General features: G+C 48.8%; 1 protein-coding gene across 7 annotated transcripts in view; it reads right to left on the bottom strand.

Moving 5' to 3' along the window:
* CCN6 (cellular communication network factor 6) overlaps window positions 1-14,373 on the bottom strand; it is a 25,046-nt gene extending 10,673 nt beyond the window's left edge. For 2 of the 7 annotated variants that reach the window (XM_042987023.1, XM_042987021.1), the window contains exons 1-3: window positions 13,947-14,373; window positions 1,629-1,728; window positions 92-389 (exon numbers count right to left, since the gene is read on the bottom strand). In XM_042987023.1, coding sequence (XP_042842957.1) covers window positions 92-389; window positions 1,629-1,679 — 349 coding nt within the window. In that variant the 5' untranslated portion in view covers window positions 1,680-1,728; window positions 13,947-14,373. Of the gene's footprint in view, window positions 1-91; window positions 469-1,620; window positions 1,729-7,611; window positions 8,016-13,946 lie in introns of those variants that run through there. The other 5 variants (XM_042987024.1, XM_042987025.1, XM_042987027.1 and 2 more) reach the window with 5 other exon arrangements.

The raw sequence follows: 14,373 nt of genomic DNA, 5'->3' as shown, positions 1-14,373 counted from the left end.
CTAAGCTGATTATTCCAATCAACAATTACAGGGAGGGGGGAATGCTGTCTGGGCTCAACCTCTTCCAGCAGGTCCCGAAGAAGACACTTACACGCACACACTCCGGTCTCGTACCTAGGCCCGTCTGCCGAGTAGTCACAGTACAGCCCTTTGTGCGGGTCGCAGAGGTCGGCCTCGTTGCACGTGTCCCCTGCTTGTCTGGCACAGACTTTACAGCATCCGCAGCCGTCCCTCAGCAGGCTCACTCCAGGAGGGCAGCTGGGCTTCTGGCGAGGGCATTGACAGGGCCAGTGACAGAACTGTTTACGCTGGTGCACCTCCGACGCTTCTCCAGGCCTCCCTTCAGGCGGCGGGTCTGACGGCCGGCCGCCCTGCTCCCCGCAGCAGAACTTCATTGGATGACACAGGTGCCGTTAGAAAGCATGCCTCAAACTCATTTCAGAGATTTCTAGAAACCGAAGACTTCCCCTGAATTGGGAGATTACAGCGGGGAGCGTCGCAATATCCATCGGCAACTGTCACCATCCCTCTTTCCGTAAACCTTTCTTCACTCGGCTACCCATACATCACTCGTTCTTCTTCCTCCTCCCTCCTCGCTGCTCCTTCTCACTCTTGAAGTCTCTAATTGGAGCCCCCTGCGGTGAACACCTCTGAAGGCTCCTCCCTCTCTCTATCGCCTGTCTCCCACCAGCCCTGTCTTCGGAACTCAGATGCGAACTGCTGGGTCTCCACTTGGATATCTGACAGGCACAGCGAGCTTAGTGTGACCAGAACAAACTCCCAATTTCCCTTCCAAGATACCCTTCCGTGCACATCCCTGCTGAACACAGGCCAATTTCGCTTTTCCAGAATACCTTGGGGTCGGGTCATTCTTGACTCTTCTCTCCCATTTTCTATCCAATCCTACCAGTAAATCCTGTTGGTTATGCCTTTAAAATGTACCCATCTCTAATCAGAAATGATTAGATAGCACCCCCCCCCCCCCATCACCAAGCTACCATTATTTCTCACTTTAGATGATTGTAATGGTCTCCTAAAGGATCTCCTTGCTTCCCCCTTCGGCTTCTAGATTCTTCACTCAGCACAATGGTTAAAATGAAATAAGCTACAGTGCCTATAGCTAACAGTTATCGCATTATACATATACTTAAAATTTGCTAAGAGAGTAGATCCTATGTCAAATGTTCTTACCGCACACACACACAAACAATAATAGAAGGGGCAGGAGAAATCTCTGGGAGGTGATGGATATGTTTAGGGCTTTGGTAGTGGTTTTGGTTTAATGAGTATATACTTATCCTGGAGCTCATCAAATGGTATACATTAAATATGTGTATCTTTTTACAATCATACTTTAATTCATGTCACTCCTTGCTCATAAGAGGTGGCTTCCTCACGGCTTCACATTTCGGTGTAAAAGCCAAATGACCCTCGAAGGCCCTGCAACCTCTGGTCCACCTGGCCTCCCCATTCTTTGAATACTCCACGCATGTTCCTCCCACAGGTATCTTCGTGGCTCACTCTTTCAGTTGCTTAGGTCCATGCTCAAATTTATCAGTGAGGCCCTTCTTGTCCACCCTTTGTAAACCAGACCCTGCCCCAGCCTTTTAGCCCACAGACCTTCTTACCACCTGTCTTATTCCTGTATATTCTACTCGTTTATCTTCTGAGTCACGCATCAAGAATGTGAGCTTCTTGAAAGGGCAAGCTTTTTTGCAGTCTTATTCCCTGTAATAAAGTGTATGGAATGAAAGAACATGGTACCTCCTCTGTGCCAAGCGCCTTACCTAATATCATTTAGCCTTCATTAGAAGAGTATGGAGCAGTTGTTAGCCACATGTGGTAGGCATAATAAGTGTTCCTTCAAAGATGCCTGTGTTCTAATCCCCAGAACCTGTTAATATACTACCTTACACAGCAAAGGGGATTTTGCAGATGCAGGTAAAGGTGTTGAGATGAGAGTATCCTGGATTAACCAGGTGGGCCCAGTGTAACCACAAGTATCCTTTAATGGGAAAGAGGCAGGAATGTCAGAGAAGATGGGATGGAAGCAGAGGCAGGTGTGATGTCACAGCTGAAAGGCGGTCATGAGCCACGAGTGCAGGAGCCTTTAAAAGCTGCAGAAAGCGGGGGCGCCCGGGTGGCTCGGTTGGTGGAGCATCCGACATTCAGCTCAGGTCATGATCTCACGGCTCGTGAGCTCAAGCCTTTGCGACGGGCTCTGTGCTGACAGCTCAGAGCCTGGAGCTTGCTTCAGACCCTCTGTCTTCCTCTTTCTGCCCCTCTCCCGCCCATTTGCGCGCTCTCTCTCTCTCTCTCTCTCTCTCAAAAATAAATAAAAACATTAAAACGGAAAAAAGCTGCAGAAAGCAGGGACACCTGGGTGACTCAGTTGGTTAAGTGTCTGACTTCAGCTCAGGTCATGACCTCAAAAGCTCGTGGATTTGAGCCCTGTAAGGGACTCTGTACTGATGGCTCGGGGCCTGCTTAGGATTCTGTCTCTGTCTCCTGCCCTCTCTCCCTTTCTCTCTCTCAAAATAAGTAATTATTTTTTAAAAAGTAATTATTTAAAAAGTAATTTATTTAAATTATTTACTTAAATTATTTAAAAAGTAGTAAGTAAACTTTTTTAAAAAGCTGCCAAAGGCAAAGAACAGACTCTCCTAGACCCTCCAGAAGGAAGAGCCCTGCCGACACTTGATTTTAGCCGACACTTGATTTTAGCCCTCTAATACCCATTTTCACACTACAGATGTCCAGAAGTGTAAAATAATAAATTTGTGTTGTTTTAAGCCGCTAAATCGGTGGTAACGGGTTGCAGGAGGAAACCATACACCCCATTTTATAAACGAGGCCACTGAAGCTCAGATTGTTTAACCTGTCCTAAGTCCTACATCAAGCAGTAGAAGAGGGATTTAAACTAGACAGGCAGATTTCAGAGCCCGAGCTCTCAACCCTTACCTTTGCTCCTTCCCTCATCCGGGTCCCGCTACAAGCCAGCTTTGATACTAAACAAACCCCCTAATCTTCATCTGTCTCTCCTCTCCAGCCAAGGCCTCTCCCCCTAAGCTTACAACTCATTAATTTCCCCTGGGTATATCCACTTTGATGTCCCACGAGGATCTCCCTTTCTCCTTCCCCACAACAGACTGCTCCTCACCTAATAGTTCCCTTTTTAGTGAATGGTGGGGGCAACCACTGAGCTCCCCAAGCCACGAAGCTGAAAATGGACCTCACCTGCTCCTCCCCTTCATCCCTCACACCCAAAAGTGACTGACTTGGGAAAGTCCAAGCTCCTAAGCACAGCATTCAGGGCCCTCCTCAATCTCCCACATTCCTAGCATCCATTAGGTTCTGGCAAGTTCAAGTGTCGGCCGTTCCCTGAATAGCTGATGCTGTTCCATCCAGCTCTAACCTTCTTCACTGGCCCTCCCTCTTCATCCAGCTCTGTTTAGCTATGGCCTTTTCCAGAAAACTTCTTACGATCTCTCCCCACCCCCCTCTTTTACATGCCCTTGTATTGAAACCATTTGTGTAAGTGCCTGTCTTTTCCACACGCTTAAAGCTACCCAACCTCAGGGACTTGTGGTTCATTTGTGGTGTAATTAATACTGGAACCTAGCACAGTGCCTGGCAAGTAATTTCTATAATTAACCCTCAATTTATTTGATAGCCTGAAGGCACTTGCACTGATCCAGAAATCTAAACCTCTTTCCAAGCCAAAACATCCTACATTTAGGAGTATGAGTTTGAAATTCCACCCTTACAACCTCAGCCCTTTTGCTTATCACTGGTAACACGAATTCCCCAGAGCAACCCTCTCAGCTACAATTCAAGCTGAAGAGACCACGTGAGGATAGATTTTGAGGATAAGCTGTGCTGGGATTCTGGAGGAGGTGGTGGCGGGGACTGGAAATACAAAAGTGGAGAAGGGAGTAGAAACAGTGTCTTCTTCTCAATTTTGCCTTGGTTCAGCCATGGTTGCCGGGGCCTTCCTGCCAGATTCACTGGCCTCCCAGCTGGGCTCATGTTCATGGAATCTCTCTGTTTTCCTCTTGCCCCCTCTTTAAGGTGTTTGACTTTTTTTTTTTCTTTATGCTTAATTTTTTTTGGAGAGAGAGAGCATGAGGGCAGTCAGTGTAGAGCCAGATGTGGAGCTCGATCCCACGAACTGGGAGATCGTGACCTGAACCGAAATCGAAAGTTGGAAGGATGCTTAACCAACTGAACCACCCAGGTGCCCCCTGTTTGACTCTTAATCCTCTCCTCTCCTCTGGCTTTCATGACGCCAGACCCTCCCAGGTCTACCCCTACCTCTCAATATACTTTCTCACTCTCCTCTGCAGACTTCTATTACCCCAAATCTGACTTAGACTTAGACTAATTGGTGTTCTGTGACCTTACTGTCTTTTCTCACTCTACACAGTCTCTTGGCAATCTCCTCTACCCCCTTGCCTTCCATTTCCACCCTGTGCAAGCTTCGAAACTAAATTTCCATCCAGGAGATCTCCACCAAGCCCTACAGCCATACAGCTGACTACCTACGAGACAGTGCCACTAGAATGTCCCATGGGAAAAATTCATTCCCCAAACTCATCGTCCCTGCCCTCCCCCCTCCCCCTTCTGGATAGCTTCTCCAACGTTTGGAGTCAGGATGCCGGGAATCCTCCTGGTCGTCGTCTCCCACACTTCCCATAGCCGTTCAGTGCCTAATGCGAATTGTCCTCCTATTCCTACAAGTGGCCACTCTACCCCCTTGGCTACTGAGTACTATTGCAATAACTTCCTAACTGGTCTTCCTCCCTCAATAATGACTCCTCAAATGAATCTGCCATATTTCTGCTGGAGGGATCTGTTTAGAAAACCTGTCTGGGGGCGCCTGGGTGGCTCAGTCGGTTAAGCAGCCAACTTCGGCTCAGGTCATGATCTCGCGGTCAGTGAGTTCGAGCCCCGCGTCGGGCTCTGTGTTGACAACTCAGAGCCTGGAGCTTGTTTCAGATTCTGTGTCTCCCTCTCTCTGACCCTCCCCCGTTCATGCTCTGTCTCTCTCTGTCTCAAAAATAAATAAACGTTAAAAAAAAAAATTAAAAAAAAAAGAAAACCTGTCTGATTCTACTACCCCTCCTTGTACAGGGCACCAGTGGTTCCCTACTGCTACAGCATAGAGTGCAAAATTCTGAGCATGCTATCTGAAGCCTGTGCGGGGTTCATGCCTTCCTCTCCAGCCTTCACTTTCAATGCACTCTCCTCCTCCACCTTACTGCTTACGAGCCTCACCAGGTCCCTTTCCTCCTCCATGCTTTTCCTCATGTTGCTTCCTTTCAAGGAAATGCCTACTCTCCACACTGCCCACCTGGGGACACCTGTTTCTCTTTCCCGTCTTGAAGCATTTCTATACAATCTCTGAGGCCACAAGGTAACTGTTGAAAACCAAGGATAAAGAGAAAATCTTGAAAGTGTACCCGGAAAAGAGAAGCATTACATTACATACAAGAGAATAACAACAAGAGAGAGATCTGACTTCCCATCAAAAGGAGACCAAGATACTCTTCAGTAGGTGCCTTGGATAAACTGTGATCCAGACAATGGATTATTCAGTACTAAAAAGAAATGAGCTATCAACCCATGAAAAGACACCCATATTATTAAGTGAAAGAAGCCAATCTGAAAAGTCTACTTACTGTATGATTCCAACTATAGGATATTCTGGAAAAGGGCAAAACTACGGAGACCCTAAAAAGATCACTAGCTGCCAGGGATTGGGGGACGGGGTGGAGCACAGGATTTTTAAGGCAGCAAAAATACTCCATGATCCTGTGATGCCAGATACATGTCATCGTACATTTGTCCAAACTCCTGGGATGGGCACTACCAAACGTGAACCCCAAGGTAAACTATGGGCTTTAGGTAATACTGATCTATCAATGTAGGTTCATCAGTTGTAACAAAGGTACCATTCTAGTGGAGGATGTTAATAAGCGGGGAGGCCGTGCAAGTGGTAGACAGGAAATCTCTTTACCTTCCTCTCAAATTTGCTGTGACCTTAAAGCTTCTTTGGGAAAAAAAATAAATAAATAGGCCTTTAAAAAAAAAAAAGGTGGGGGGAGGTGGAGAATAAGACCCAATGATGAAAGGAAAAACAAAAAGAAACAACTGTCCACCTGTTATTCTATCTTCAGTGAAACCATCTTTCAAGACTCGGTGCGACAGACAAGAAATGGAACAGAACTCTTTTGGGACACCAAAATAGGCTCTTCTGTTGCACCAGAAACAAAGGGTTTTTACACCAGCGCTGAGATTTGGTACAGCTCTGTGATCTCAGGTGACTATCATTTACTTGATCTTTAAGCCTCAATCCTCCTCTGTAAAATGGGATTAATAATGATAATCCACGACGTAAGGTTATTTTGAGGATTAAGATAATGACTAAAGTACCTAGCACGGTGCTCAGCACGTAGCAGACCTTCAACAAGGAGTAGGTATTATTCCTCAAAAGTTCATAATGACAAAATTAAGCAAAATAATACTTTGTTGCCGTGTCTTAACCTCTTTGTGTTTGTTTTTGTTTTTTATCTTGGACACCTCTCTGTCGGAATATGTGCTATTCAATCCACAACAACAACAATGGGCCCTTTCTCAAGAAGGGTGGAGCGGGAGATAGCTCCGTCTCCCCTCCCCTGGAGAAATGTGCCCCTCCATATAGCAGTGGAGACAAACCACACCAGTGGCATTCTTGTTAGGATTATTCTACAGTCTGAAATCTCTCCATATCCTATATAACAAATTTCAATCTCCTGCTTCCTAAAACACAATTGAGCGCCCTACTCGGCTACTAACTCCCAGACACGTCCATGTTTCCCCAACCACTGGAAGGTTTCGAAAGCTCTGTCCTCTGTGCAAGCAGTAACCTCCTCCATGTAAATAAATCCACATACACAAGTCACCCTGTTTTCATCTTCTTATTAAAAAATCCCAAGGCAACGACTTGCTCCTCTCAAATTAAATTTCCCTTTGGTCTGTTGCTTGAAACTATTCCCAAGTCTTCACGGACCGCTTCCTTTTCACGAAAAGGGAGAAACGCATGAGTTGAGAAGAGACAAAGTAACAGAACGTTTTAAAAATATAAATGTTTAGCCCAAGTGCTCCTTTCAAACAAGGACAGGCTTGGCTGAAGGAAGTCGTCAGAATCATTTTTTCCAGTGGCTCTCTGCACCTTTCGCACACAGCCACGGAAAGTTGAGCCCCAGCCTGGAGCCCAGATGAAGGGGCTCCTTCACCCCGGCAGCCGCCTCCGGACCATGCGGTGTGTGTCGTACCCCCCCCCCCTAAAAAATATACACTATTCAAGTCTGGGAGCTGTTCAAACCTATCGAAAATGGATTCGGTGCCATTACCTGAAAGGAAGAAATGTTTTCCACTTCTTTCCCGAAGCTTCTAAACTAAACACAACTTTTATTTGGAGTGGAAAATGGCTCCCCGTTTGGCATGAAGTATTCCCACAAGGTATTTACCACCACCCCCCCCCCCCGCCCCCATCTTCTTCCTTTTTAATTTCTGACCTGGAGAAATCTGAAACTCCTGAGGGGAAGCGGTGAGGAGGGGGGAGCTTACCTGTGCCAGAGCAGCGCCCAGGAGTGTGGTAAGCAGGAGCCCCCGCATGTTCCCCAGGAACCAGCAGCAGGGAGATAGGAGGCGGCTGGGGCCCCACACAAAGCTGCCCTCTGTCTCCTCAGCGGGACACCGACCTCGTGCTCACACTCTCAGCTGGGCTTTAGCTCTCACGGAGCTGCTTTAATACCCTGTTTTCTTTCGCAGACTCTCCTCCTATTTACCTTCTCGAGGGAGGGTGGGCGTGGAGTGTCAGGAGGGTGTGAGCGCTCTCCTCCGGGACTAAGAAGGGTAGGTCAGGTGGTAACTTTTCTTTGAGTAGCTGTTCCACCAGTTCCCAGAGATCAGAGTCTCCCCTTGGGCTAAATGGTACAGCTGGACACATTCACCTTCGTCACCCTCAGCCTCTCCATCCTAGGCTTGCCCTGCCCCAGGCCCTTTCTCTCCCAGGCCCTGGAGCACAGAGCGCTGGCCTGGTCTCTGCTCCCCCAGCCCCAACCACAGCCTGTTCTGGAGTTCTCCCTTCACAACGAAAACGGGGTGCCAAAGGCCTTCCCTGAAACCCCCCACCCCCAACGGCTCCTGATTTTCCCTCAGACGCCCCCACGGTGCCCTACACTTCATCCCGGCGCGTTCCTCACACCAGTTGGCTCAGGACTGGAAAAACTGGAGATGGAACATGGGGGAGCACCTAGAGTATCCGGCCTGAGAGAAGGCCCTCTCTGGGGCCATGGCCCCATGACAGATGAAGTTAACCCCAATCTTTTTGGGCTAAGATAAAACAATTACGCTGCTAGCAATCACTGAACAAATTAAGATTGAAGAAAAAAAATTTATGACAGGTCTGTGCCCCTCCTCCTCCTAAATCTCACCTCTGTGGTGTGTGCGGCCACCAGCCCATCTCCTCCTGTGTTCAGTTGTGTGTGACCTTTGTTCATCCCACCTTCTCAGCCTTGGTCTTGGCTTATGCATCTTGATGTGCCTCTGCATTGGGGCTTTGTCCTCTCGTGGACCCCATGTCTGGCCCACCATCCTGCCCCCATCCCAAGGCCTATCTCTGTTCTCTTTGACCCTTTACACATCCTATCTTTTCTGTTACCTGACCTCTGCTAGGTGTTCTGCTCACCTTTGTTTTGTTCAAGCAGTCACAGCTATACAAAGACTGTTGGGGTGGCTGAGTGGCTCAGTTGGTTGAACATCAGACTTCAGCTCAGGTCGCGATCTCATGGTTCGTGGGTTTGAGCCCCTTGTCAGGCTCTGTGCTGACAGCTCAGAACCTGGAGCCCACTTCAGATTCTGTGTCTCCCCCTCTCCCTACTCCTCCCCCTCTCCCTACTCCTCCCCCTCTCCCTACTCCTCCCCCTCTCCCTACTCCTCCCCCTCTCCCCCTCTCCCCCTCTCCCCCTCTCCCCCTCTCCCCCTCTCCCCCTCTCCCCCTCTCCCCCTCTCCCCCTCTCCCCCTCTCCCCCTCTCCCCCTCTCCCCCCTCCCCCTCTCCAAAATCAAAAACATTAAGAAAAACAAAGACACAGTAAGTAAAGCCTAGTGCCAAGGAGCTGGGTAAAATCTGGGCCCTCTGCCAACAACAGGGAATCTGGGGGCTTCAGAGAGCCAGGAACTCCATAAGGTGCAAACAAACTCCACACAGATTACTAAGTAGTCAATTAAACCATAATTATAATCACACCAAACAGCAAGGAATACCCAGTGTGGTTGTGATGTCAATTCCTTAGCTTTCCTCCCTAAGAAACAGGATTAAACCTGAGAAAGACCTAGTGAAGGAAAATGTGTCTGTTTTGGTCCAATCCAATCTATTTCTTCTATCTTTCTGGCTTAAGACTGTTTGATCTTTGAGTTCCCAGCCTCAGTGATTCATGTCCCACACTGGCCATCGGAATGGATTTTTTCTCATCTCCTAGCTGGTCCATCCAAAGCAAAGGAGCCCCGGCTGAGGACCAGCGTACTGGTCAACTCCATCCCTCCTGCCCCAGCACCCATGGTTCCGAATGTGACACTGCCCCTATCTGTGCATGCTCCTCCCATTCGCTCTCTGTGAAATTCTGAAAGCAGCTGCCATCTTTCTGGAAATGTCTTCCCTCCCTCTGTAATCTCTCTGCACAGGGCGGGGGAAGGCATCCTACTCACTATCCTTGCGTCTTGGGAGGAAAGGAACATCTTGGCTGATAACTTTGAGCCCCCTCCCCCACTGAAGTGTACAGAATTGATTGGTTTGGGGTTACTCACTGTCACACGTTTACATGTCCCCAACTGTGGGCATGCATCTAGTTAACTATTTCAAGCCTACTACAGGTGGACTAAGGGAATATGACGTTTTTAGAGGTTGGGGCTGTCCTCTTCGACTTCCGACAATAAGAGCTACCGTGGGGTGCATCCTGTACTGAGCACTTTCCTTTATTATCTCATCTAACAAAATGCTCAATCTGTCCAGGAGCCCGATGCACAAGCTTGGGATGTGCATTCAAACGGACATGGCGCTGAGCAGAGCTAATATTTGCATCATGTTTTATGATTTACAAGGAAGTTTCACATTATTATCTTTATTAATTTCACAGCTCAGTGAGGTAGGCAAAAGCAGTATTAACCTTCCTCATTTGACATAGTAAAAACTTGAAGTTAAGTGATTGTACTTGGTCAATAAAACACACTTAATCCCTACCCTCTAGAGCTATATATAATCTACTGGGAGAGAAGTCGCCAAACACACAAAGTATCCATAACTAAAAACTGAGTAAAGGCTAATAACAAAGAACAAGAGAGTCCAAGAAAGAATGACAGGGAGGAGCTAATTGAGACCCGGGAGCAGAGAGGACATCTCTGAGGAAATGGCACTTAGAGAGTTGAGAGCTGAAGCCGGCTGGAGAGCTGGGGAAGACTCCAGCTCCAGTGCTCTTTCCACCGGCAAAATGTTCATCTCTGATGGTGACGACCTGCATCTGCTAAGAGCACAGCCCACTTACCCTTCGCACCAGATTCCCCAAATCCTGCTATCAGGAGCATCATCACAGCTAGAACACTCCCTTCCCCTGGGACGATCAGCCGCCCAGACAGGCAAAGGTCCAAACCCACACCTTCTTCCTTTCTCCCCTCTCGTGGCAGTTGTGGGAGTGAGACCCTGTTGGTTACAGGAACACGCTGAAAGTGCGCTGCGAGGGAGGGTCCGCGTTCGCATGGGTGAAACGAGATGGAATGTAACCGCTAACAGTGAGGGCTCAGGGGTCCCTTCATTGTGCTGGGGGCTGTGTACGCACTGACTCGCCTGATGCTCAAGGCAACACCGCAGGATGGGTACATCTTTTGTTTGGCTTCTGAGGAGGCCACGAGCAAGGCCACACGGCCGCTCAGGCCATAGCAGTGACAGCCTCAAAGCCCAGAGGGACTCGGTGTTCAACGGTGCTTTCTGGAAGCAGACCCAGGGCTGGGGCTCTGCAATCAGCCAGCGTCTTGCAGACGTCTGTGCGCCTGCAAAGCCTCCAGTGCCCGCGCAGACCCGGAGCATCGGGGTGTGTGGGCGGGGAGCTCGGAAAGCCAAGACCAGGGGCCTGGCCTCTTTCCTGGGCACCAGCGAGGCCTCCTGGCTTGTTTCTCAGCCTCTGATGGTGTCTGCGCTGGTATTGGAGGCCTCAAAGAACGCACCAATGATAGCTCGGAATAAATTTCTTTCCAGATGGCGAGGAGACGGGGCGGGGGCGGGGGCGGGGGCGGGGGGTGGTTCAGAGCCTGCTTTAATTTTAATTCTAATTTTAATTAAAGTTTAATCAATTAATTTAATTTAATAAGTGTTTAATTTTAATTTGAAGAAAATGAAGAAAATGGACGTTTCCTACACTCCGCTACATGACTTGTAGAGTCCATCACGCTTGCTACAAACCCTCTAAGTCTCACAAGATTGCTATGCTCCCTGACTGGGTTCTCTTCCCTGAAAATTCACAGGCCTCAGAACCAAAATGGAAGCTGGGGACCTCTGCACCACCGCCTCTGGTTCACTGCCCTCTCCCAGATCGGCCGGCAACCCGATCGCTAATAATTCAGTAATTTTTCCAGCCAGATTGCTACCGCAGGCATAACAGTGCGGAAGGACATGCACATGGCAGGTGTTCAATGAACATTTGTTGGTCATTTAAAAGGACTCCTTTTAAGGGGCGCCTGGGTGGCTCAGTAGGTCGAGTGTCCGACTTCAGCTCAGGTCATGATCTCCAGGTCTGTGAGTTCGAGCCCCGCGTTGGGCTCTGTGCTGACAGCTCAGAGCCTAGAGCCTGCTTTGGATTCTGTGTCTCCCTCTCTCCCTGCCCCTCCCCCGTTCATGCTCTGTCTTTGTGTCAAAAGTAAATAAACATTAAAAGGACTCCTTTTAAAATCACACTCTTACTACCATAGCGAAGCACGACTATCATTTTGTATACATGTAGTCACTGCATCTTTTTATGCTCATTTTCTAACTATTACTAATTATTGCACTTCTTACCTTTTTCCTACATGTCTTCATCTTTTTTTTTAATGCTCACTAGTTTTTGAGAGGGCACAAGTTGGGGAGGGGCAGAGAGAGAGGGAGACAGAGGATCGGAAGCAGGCTCTGTGCTGACAGCAGCCAGCCCAACATGGGGCTTGAACTCACAAACCGCAAGATCTTGCCCTGAGCTGAAACCAAGAGTCAAATGCTTAACCGACTGAGCCACCCAGGTGCCCCTCTCCTTTTTCTTTTTTTTTTTTTTAAGTTTGTTCGTTTGTTTCGAAAGAGAAAGCAAAAGTGAGGCAGGGGCAGGGAGAGAAGGTGAAAGAGAATCCCAAGCAGTCTCTGAGCTGACAGCACAGAGCCCAATGTGGGGCTCGAACCCGCAAACCGTGAGATCATGACCTGAGCCCAACTCGGAGGCTTAAGTGAGACACCCATGCGCCCCCTTTTATGTCTTCATCTTAAACGTATCCCAATCTTTTTACAAAGCTCCAGCCTCAAGATTGCGCTGTGATTTTTGTGGCACAGCCTGAGAGAGCAGGTGTATTTTCACTGCTTCCTCCACTAAACCTGCATGAGCCTGGTCTACCAACACCTGTGCATTCTGTTCTCTGAGTGGCTGCCCTATGCTAAGGCACTGTCAGCGGCCCCCTCCCGTCCAGCTTTTATCGAACCATATCCAAGAACAAGCAGCCCCTAGCAACCACAAAACACCTGGCCCTGCCATCTGAGTGGGGGCTCGCAGCAGCGTCTTTAGAAAAGAAGCAGGTGCCCTCGCCTCGTTCCCAGGGCATCAAAAAGTGACGCTGTGGCCTAAGGAAAACAAGACCAAATACCTCAGAGGGATCTAATTCTGTCACTTGGCCGTGCTAGTCCGGTTTGCGTGGGAAAGCGGGTTGAGTTAATTGGAGGCAGGCACCAAGGATGCCACATGAGAAGCAGGAGAGGAGAGAAGGCGAGGATGGGGTTCTTTCCCCTATTTCTAAATGTGGGTGGAGCTCATCTTTCAGAGAAGAGCAGCATGCACAACGTGGTATGGCATTCCTGATCTTAAAAATGATTGCAGGTGGGAATCCTAATCCAATGAAAGGGCAGGCCCCTTGGCCAGGTTGGACTTAGAGCCAGAAGACCCCAGTTCACATCCAAGTTCTACTACTTATTAGCTCTCACTGACCTTAGACAGCCTTCCCCCAACCCCTCTTCTGGGCTTCTTAACCCCCCTGTTTCATCCTCAATACTGTGCCAGATTTACCTCCTTAAAAACAAATTTGACCATGTGACTCTCAAAACCTTTCTTTCAGGGCGCCCGGCTGGCTCAGTGGGTGGAGCATGGGACTCTTGATCTTGCAGTTGTGGGTTTGGGCCTCATGCTGGGTGTAGAGACTACTTAAAAAGAAAATCGGAAAGGAAGGGAAGGAAGGGAAGAAAGGGAGGAAGAAGAGAAACCTTTCTTTCACTCCCCCTTGCATACAGGAGGAAATCCAGCTCCTGGGTAACACGGTAGAGGCCCTCTGTGTTGCAGCAGGCTCCCGTTGGGCCTGTCCCCTCCTCGCCCCTGTGCTCTAGGGGCACAAAACTGCTGTGCTGTGAGCTTTCCCCTCCACACCCCCAGCCTCTTGCCTTTTCTTATGCTGCCCTACCGGGAGAACCTGCCTACCGTCTGCTGGTCTGGTGAACCATTTGCATAAGTGACTTTCCCCTGAGAAGCCATCCCAATCAGCACCCCAAAGTTCCTCAAACCTTTTGTGCACCACCCCTGGGCCTGTACTGCAATCATCTGTTTCCCTATAGGGATGTCAGATTTAGCTAATAAAAATGATAATAGGATGCCCGCTTAAAAATTTCAACTATATATGGGACATACTTACACAAAAAAATGTTGTTCGCGGTTGACCAGAAGTTCAAATTTAACTGGGTGTATGCTTACACGGATTTTTCCCTACGAGGCTGTGTCACGTCAAAGTGAAGACTGATGAGACTCCTCGGCATAGCCCTGGTACCCCCAAAATGACTGGCAGATGCTTGCTAGCCATTATTCAAGTTTACACGATTGGCACTTGGAATTTCTAGCCTTAAAATTATTCACCTTGCAGGCAAACTAATAAGCCGCACGCTCGATTTTTCTTTGCGTTTTTAAATTCGATCCCCTCTTGAAGGCTACGCGTTGCCCCACGCACCACCTAGATGGATGGCAGTGTCTGACCTTCCAGGGCCAACCTGCAATGAGCACGGACGGACTCTAGATGGCGCAGTGGGCTAACGCAGCAGCCTCCCCGCGCGCTGCGGGCGCCGTGG

Source organism: Panthera tigris, chromosome B2 (assembly GCF_018350195.1).
Source record: "Panthera tigris isolate Pti1 chromosome B2, P.tigris_Pti1_mat1.1, whole genome shotgun sequence".
Lineage (NCBI taxonomy): Eukaryota > Metazoa > Chordata > Mammalia > Carnivora > Felidae > Panthera > Panthera tigris.
Note: the sequence above shows the minus strand (reverse complement) of the source record. Positions and strands in the feature narration are given on the sequence as shown.